This window comes from Vipera ursinii (genome assembly GCF_947247035.1).
Source record: "Vipera ursinii genome assembly, chromosome: 1".
NCBI classification, from domain to species: Eukaryota; Metazoa; Chordata; class Lepidosauria; order Squamata; family Viperidae; genus Vipera; species Vipera ursinii.
The window spans coordinates 238,595,791-238,603,629 of record NC_139512.1 but is presented as its reverse complement, the minus strand read 5'-3'; the positions used below and the strand labels follow the sequence as shown (position 1 = coordinate 238,603,629).

Sequence of the window (7,839 nt, the reverse complement as noted above, 5' to 3'; positions counted from 1 at the left end):
GAAAGAGGGGGCGGGAGAAGAGAGGCGTCACGTGCGTAAGCGGCCGGTCCATCCCCAAGGGTGCCGCAGCCTCGCTCGGTGCCGGTTCTTCTGCCTTTTCCATCTCCCTGCCCCGGGCACGGGAGTCGTCCCCGGAGAGGCGGGGCTTAAAGATAGACACCCAGAGACAAGAGATTTAAAATTTCATTTCCACCTCCAAGAGGGGAGCAGCAGCAGCAGCAGCAGCCCCGGCGGAGAGCCAGAGACTCGCTTGTTTCGGAGCTGACCTAAGCTTAAGCCTGCCGGTTTTCTGCTGCTGCTGCTGCTGCTGCCGCCGCCGCCGCTGTTACGACTGCTGCAAAGTCGCCCGCCCGCCTGCCTGCCTGCGTGCCTGCCAGCTGGCCAGCCATGGGTCACGCCGGAGAGCCGGGCCTCATAGCCAACGTGGTGAACGACACCTTGGAGTTTTACCGCTGGAGCTGGAGCATCCGAGGTAACCAAGCGCCAAGCTTTTGTTACGCTCTCCTCAGCCTCCTCCCGATGCGCCGGCACTTGGCCTGTTTTCCCCCGTTAGCGCTCCTGGCTATGCAGCACCTGCCGTCTCCTCTCCACCCACCCACCCACCCCGGCGATCGGTTCCGCCGCCGCCGTCTCTGCCTTCCTCACCACCTTCCCATCCAGGCGATCGAGAGGGGACTCTTTCCTTCCCGGCCCCATCCCCAATTCCTCCTTCGCTTGTCACTGTCACACAACGGTCAAAATGGCTCCGTGTCTCCTTCTTATCTCGTCTAAACCCGGTGGCTGCGTGACAGGAGGCGGCAAACTCAAATGGAATCCTTTTAAGTAGACATGGGGGGGGCTTCTTCCTCATCCTCACATTTGGAGGGAGGGGGGGGGGAAACCCTGGTCATAAGTAGACAAGAAATAGCCGTTCCATTTCAGTTTGTGGCCAGGGATGCTCTTCCGTCTCCTTTTTAAATTTTGTATTAGACAAGCCTTCTAATGAGAGTAGATAGTGGACACTTAACCGAGCATTTACAATGAGTTCGTGCTAAATCATAGCCAAAGACTGCTAGTGGTTGCGGCAGAGCTATTCTAAAACACTGACCCTATTAACTGTGAACATGCCAAGGAAGAAGAGCTGCTACTGACAAGCTGCTCTAAGAGAGAGAGAGAGAGAGAGAGAGAGAGAGAGAGAGAGAGACAGAGACAGAGAGAGAGAGAGAGAGAGAGACAGAGAGACAGAGAGAGAGAGAGAGAGAGAGACAGACAGACAGACAGAGAGAGAGAGAGAGAGAGAGAGAGATATTACTGTAAGTGTAACATCTGAAATATGCTTACCATAATTCCACAAGCCATAAATTTCATGTCTAGGGAGGTGCCACGCTGACTAGCTATGCTGCTTGGGAATTACTGAAAATTGATAGTCAATACATCTGAAAACCGGGAAATGCAAATTGGGGAAAATGATACTAAAAGTATGATCCAGTGGCATCCTTTGCACTGTGAAGTGAATGTACCATTAATAAATCTTTAGGTATGCTCTTCCTTCCTTCTCCCTCCTCCCTAAACCCCCCCCCCCGTTTTATGTTTCTATTTGTCTTTTTTTATGGTAGTCAAATCATTCCTGATAATACATTCTAAGTTTCATGGTGCAGTTAAGTTTAATCCTAAACTAACAGTTTATTTAAAAAAGGGAATGAAAAGTACAAAAAATAGCTAATAGACTTACATCAGGGTAAGGGTATCTTTCAGGATTGGTATGGCAGGTGCAAGAAGACAGTAGAACAAGATGATCACTTGGCTTGTTTATTCTGAAGAATAACTTTGTTCAGTGAGTTTTACCCCCAGATAAATTACCTAAGGTTGTAGCCTTAGATTGCTTCTTGTCTTATACATCAGCAAATAGCTTTGTTCTGCATGCATGATAAATGAAACAATACATGGATAACCAGATGTTTGACATTTTCATGCTTATGACTGCAGATATAAAATGCCAGGACTGCATTTTATATATGAATGGCCAATACCTAATTTTAAATGCTAGGATGATTCTGCAACATACTGTATGGATTTCACTACAGGGAATAATAAAATTCATACAGTGTGGGTTATAAATTTTAAGAGTTCATAAGTAAATTCTGGCACTTATTGGACAAAGCCATTCTCACTTCAGGGACTTTGTTTTGTGTACCATCTATTCTGTATTATCTTTTGCTTTTAGTCATACTTCAGATATATTCATCCAACATCAACACTGTTCCAAAACTTTAAACACTGAATGAAATAGTGATGTGTTTACACGGAGCCACTTTCTTTCTTGTGCTTTTGACATTTTCACAGCCATGTTAATAATTTCTGAAAACAAATTGTTAATAATATGGAATTATCAACTTTTTAAATAACTGCTTTACCTTGTGATTGTTACTTTGTAGTACTCCATACTACATTGCCAGAATCTCAATGAACTATAACAATTCTAAACTGTCAGGAGTAGTATAATGTGGTCTTCTGCTAGAAAACAATGTATTATTTCCTTCTCTTTAGAAAGCCTAGCTGTCATCTGGATAATTTAAAAAAAGTTGCCTAACATCTCGTGCTGAGCAGACTAATTTGTACTCCATTAAGTAGTAAAGCAACATCTGAGACTGGTACATGTATATCTGGAATAATCTGATGTTCCCAAAGTTTATTATGTTTAGTTACAATACTTAAAACACATTTTTCAGTGTATTGGTTATCTTGAAGCTCTTGAAATGAGGTGGATATAATTTAGATGGAGAAAAACAGAACTTCCATTGTATTCCTAGGCTGGATCTAGCAAAATCTTATTGCAGAAAGAAACTTTTTTTTTTTTGGTCTGTGGAAGACTTTTGATCCAGTAAAACCTTTTCACTGCTTGAAGTGGGCAAGAAATAATACATTCAACTATTCTTTCCCTTTGCAATCCTTTGAAAGTCTGCTCCAGAGATTTGGAAAGCTTCCAGAGAATAAAGAAGATGATGGTATGGTTGGTATGGGTAGGACATTTAAGAAAAATCTTTCCTTCCGTTCTGAAGATGGGAGCAGGCAGAGAGCAGCTCTAAAACTGAATTCTGGTGGTAGAAAAAAACACTTTAGATTCATTATGAAGGAATTATATTAGGAATATGAGTAGATTCAGGCTATTAGGGTATGTGTGTTTCTACAGTATATTCTTAATATAGCTTCTATATCTGTGTGTGTATGTGTGTGTGTGTGTAATATTCAAAACTATATTTGTACTATTCAATAGAGTTATAAAAATGTTTTCATAATGATATGGGAGGAGTTGCATGACTTCTGTTTATATCGACTTTTGAAATTAATGATATTAATTTAAAAAAAACAAATCTGTTTGTGTGAATGACAGTAATGAAGTGATTGTTTCCTATTGTTCTAAATAACAACTTTGGCCTTTATTAACTTTGCCCAATCACATAATATTCTTCTAGACATTGTCATCAAATGCTGTTTACATAATTGTTAACAGTAATTCCATTCATTATTCCTATTATTATTAATATATATTTTTAACAAGGGGCTTGGCAGAGTGGATAGGACAAATAGTTTTTTGAACTCTTCCCAGTGAATTCATAGCTAAAGATTTTTATTATTATTATTATTATTATTATTATTATTATTATTATTATTATTATTATTTAGAACTTCATATTCTTAACTACTGCTGTCCTTTGTTATCAGTTTTACTTTGTCTAAGTTTTATTTTGGAAAAAGAGTGATTCTCCTGTAATCTCACCATAGATTTGCTCCTACAGTTCTTTTTATTTTATCATGAGAGAGTTTAGAAAAGTAGACTAATCTGAATGAAGCTTCCCCTGGACAAGTAGTAGGTTTGGTCCTTCAAACAGCTCTTTGGATTCCAACCTTCCACTTTTAACCAATTGAAAAAAGGAACACATTCCATATAATCTTCTGAAAACAAAATGCCCAAAGTATCTGACTGCAGTAATGTGGCTTTCTTTGAACCTGATTATAGGATTCTCTGATAATCGCAATAGTGCTGCTGAATGGATGAATCAGTAACACCTATTGCTGTACCACAACATTTGCAATCAACAACATCTTAAAATTATAACATAAGACTTTTCTTGCCTTGCCCAGGAACTCTATCATAAAGGTCTGGCCATGTTTAGCTATTGCTCAACTCATGAAATATTTCACCACATTGCAAACATCCCTGTACAGCCACATTGCACAACAAATGAAGAAATTTTATTCTCAGACACCTACACAGTTTCTCTTCATTGTTTTCAACATTCTTATAGTTCTAAAATCAGATTCTCAAACTATTCCTTCCCAACTCTAATCAGATGCCAGAGGGCCAATTCATGCAATTGTGTTCTCACTAGGTTGTGGGGGTGAGATGATGGTGTAATAATTGGAAATTGGTTATAAAGAGTGTGTCATGGTTCCGCTTCCCTGCAATTTCAGCTTAAATTTTGGTCTAGGCTTAAAAGGACATCTCGAGTAATTATTGTACTTCCTAACCTTTTTATGATGAAATAGAAGGGATGGAAGTGAATCAGGCAAGAGAACTTTCTTCTTTTAAGTCTAGTATATAAGATTTGAATTTTACTTCTTGTCCAAATCTATGGATAGTTCATTTCTTATTTTTCAAAATTATTTATTTATTTCCCACTGTTTCTATAAATTAAAAACTTGCAGGGTGCAGATAATCATAAAGTATTGGGGGAAAAACATTCAATAGCTTACAGATTAGTAATATGTCAGTAATGTAATGGTGTTGATTTGTAACATTATTTGAAGTGATACAGCAGACTGATTTTGTTCTATATATTTCAAAATGCCCCCCAAAACAGACTTCTGAAAAACATAGGTCTTCTACCGGTATGTATAAAGCTTAATATATAAAAACATTTAAGAGGGTTTTTTTATATAAGATCCCTTTCAGTAGTGTTAAGACAGATAACCAAAATTCTAAGCAATATCAGAAATCATTTTGAAATTAGCTTCAAGAATGAATGTATGATGTAGGCAGCAATATAAATCAAAATGACTTTTCCAAAAAATGAATAATTTAAAAATGAAATTCTTTTCTGCAAGAAAAGTGACACTTATGCTAAATGTCATCCAATTTATTGCTTCATTATTAATATCAAACTAACCTGTTTTCTGTTTAAAAAATCATAAAGATCTAAAATGTAGGTATTGTCACAGAGCTATTACTCAGTGAAATTTGTAATTGTACACTACTACACTTATGCCACAATTAGAGGGCATGTGGTTAGGCTATCAGAGTAGAAATCAAGAGACCATGAGTTCCTATCCTGCCTTAGGCATGAAAACTGGATGGGTGACCTTGAGCCAGTCTCTCCCTCTCCCTCTCCCCCCCCCCCCGCTCTCTCCCTCACAAGGAATATTAGATATGTTCACCATCTTGTATTGTTTATAAAAAGAATAAATAAAATAAATAAAGAGCAAATAAAATGTCTAACCTCTTCTGTCAGTGAGTACCATTGGGCTGATATTATATAGTACATAAATATTCAAAATATTCTCCATCAGAAAATGCCACACTGAGGAGATTTTGCCCAAAAATATTTCTGAACCCTTCTCTTATTAATTAAACTCTAGGCATGGATCAAAGTTACAGAGTCCAATTAGTCCAATAAGTCCAATTAGTTTCATTTTACAAATAATCTTACAATTGCTTTGGGAATGGATGCCTGATTTTTTTTTTCAGATGAAAACAAGAATAGTATTAATGGCACTGTCCAACTGCTTGATTAACTAGTACTGATGTGCATATTTACCCTCCATCTCTTTTTTTCAGTACTTTTCAACGTTAATAGTGGATTATCTATATTTTTTTATCTAAGAGGTTGCCTTTGTTCTTGATTTTGTTTTTGTTTTGAAGGAGGCAATATGAATGAAACTTTTTCTTCAGGGAAATGCATGTGTGAGGCTAATTTATGCAAAAAATTATTGTGGCACTTTGTAGGATATAATATGTTATTCATTTATTTAATGTACTTATAACATTACTCTATGAAAATATTTGTCAATGTGTATATGTTGATTATTTCTGCTAATTTTGCAGAATTGTCTCATTTTAAAAATTTAATTTAAAATTGTTTACTGCAAGGACATTTAAATTCACTTCTAAGTTTCCAGTGCCAGGAAAAACAATAAAACACAATATATATTTTTTTCAAAAGCTTGATACTTTTGTGTCTCAAAGTTGCTTTTTTAAAAGACAACTGAACTTTATTTGTTTTTCTTTGAAGACATTTTTTGTTGAGTTGCCTTTTGAAAAAGCTTCTTTGAGGCAACCATGATCTGGATGACTGAGAATCTCCATAGACATTGATACTTTTGTGAACACCACCAGTAAGCATGCAAAATATGCCACAATTTAAATGACTTCACATACTACTGATTTCTGACCATTGTACAATGGTTTTATATATGCAAATTATATCTATAACCATGTGTACTTGGTCATGAGTCATATGAGAATGGCGCTTCTGAGAATTATTAAGATTCTCTGTTCTTTTCTATTCTGTGCTGAAAATATTTGTTCTTATTGTTCTCTTTGAACTGGGTACAGGTTTGGGGCTTCATTTAATTTGGGTTTCTGCTCAACAGCTCAAAATATTCTGCTATAACATACAATAGCAACATTTTATACAAGGAGCCTGGTCTAGACTAGAGAAACTATTTCCAACAAGAGAAAGAAAGTGAAGTACTAATACCACTTTACAATGCCTTGGTAAGGCCACACCTGGAATACTGCATCCAGTTTTGGTCACCACGATGTAAAAAAGATGTTGAGACTCTAGAAAGGGTACAGAGAAGAGCAACAAAGATGATTGGGGGACTGGAGGCTAAAACATATAGGGAACGGTTGCTGGAATTGGGTATGTGTAGTTTAATGAAGAGAAGGGTGAGGGGTGACATGATAGCAGTGTTCCAATATCTCAGGGGCCGCCACAAAGAAGAGGGAGCCAAGCTATTCTCCAAAGCACCTGAAAGCAAGACAAGAAGCAATGGATGGAAACTAGTCAAGGAGAGAAGCAACCTAGAACTAAGGAGAAACTTCCTGACAGTTAGAACAACTAACCAGTGGAACAACCTGCCTCCAGAGGTGGTGAATGCCCCAACACTGGAAGTTTTTAAGAAGAGACTGGACAGCCATTTGTCTGAAATGGTATAGGGTTTCCTGCCTTAGCAGGGGGTTGGACTAGATGACCTCCAAGGTCCCTTCCAACTTCAACTTCTTCTTCTTCTTCTTCTTCTTCTTCTTCTTCTTATTATTATTATTATTATTATTATTATTATTATTATTATTATTATTATTATTAATTGGGGTCTCTTTATTGCTACTGAGAGCAGTTGAGTGAACTTGAAAATCCTGGGAATAGTTCCCACTATTATAAATATTAAACAAAATGCATGCCTTGAGAAATTGAGGGTTAGTATCATGCCAGCATGAATTTCTTAGAAAAATGGTGCACAGATGATTTCTTAACTTTTGTGAATATGCTAAAAAGTGCACTAAGTGGGGCTAGGACAAATACTAAACTTAATGTGATTGGCATGCAATTAATTGGATATAATTAAATTAAATTGCAATTAATAACTGCAGTTAATAAAATTGACCCACAGTATTCAATGATTTTTGGTTTGTCCCAGTAAAAATTAGTCTTCAATAGTGAACTCTGAAAGGGCTTGGTGGGCAACTTTTAAATCCCTGCTATCAAATGGTATCCTACATATGTTTCCTCAGGAGTAGTTCCCATTATATTTATTGGGCCTTCTTCTGAACTAATGTGGAACATAATATGCTAATTATTA

The 7,839-nt window shown here is 37.2% G+C and overlaps 1 protein-coding gene across 1 annotated transcript in view; it reads left to right on the top strand.

Moving 5' to 3' along the window:
• Nucleotides 1-234: 234 nt before the first annotated feature.
• ELOVL4 (ELOVL fatty acid elongase 4) overlaps nt 235-7,839 on the top strand; it is a 52,154-nt gene continuing 44,549 nt past the window's right edge. Inside the window, exon 1 of the mRNA XM_083377606.1 lies at nt 235-472. Within this exon, the coding sequence (XP_083233732.1) occupies nt 388-472 (85 nt within the window). The 5' untranslated portion in view covers nt 235-387. The remainder of the gene's footprint in view (nt 473-7,839) is intronic.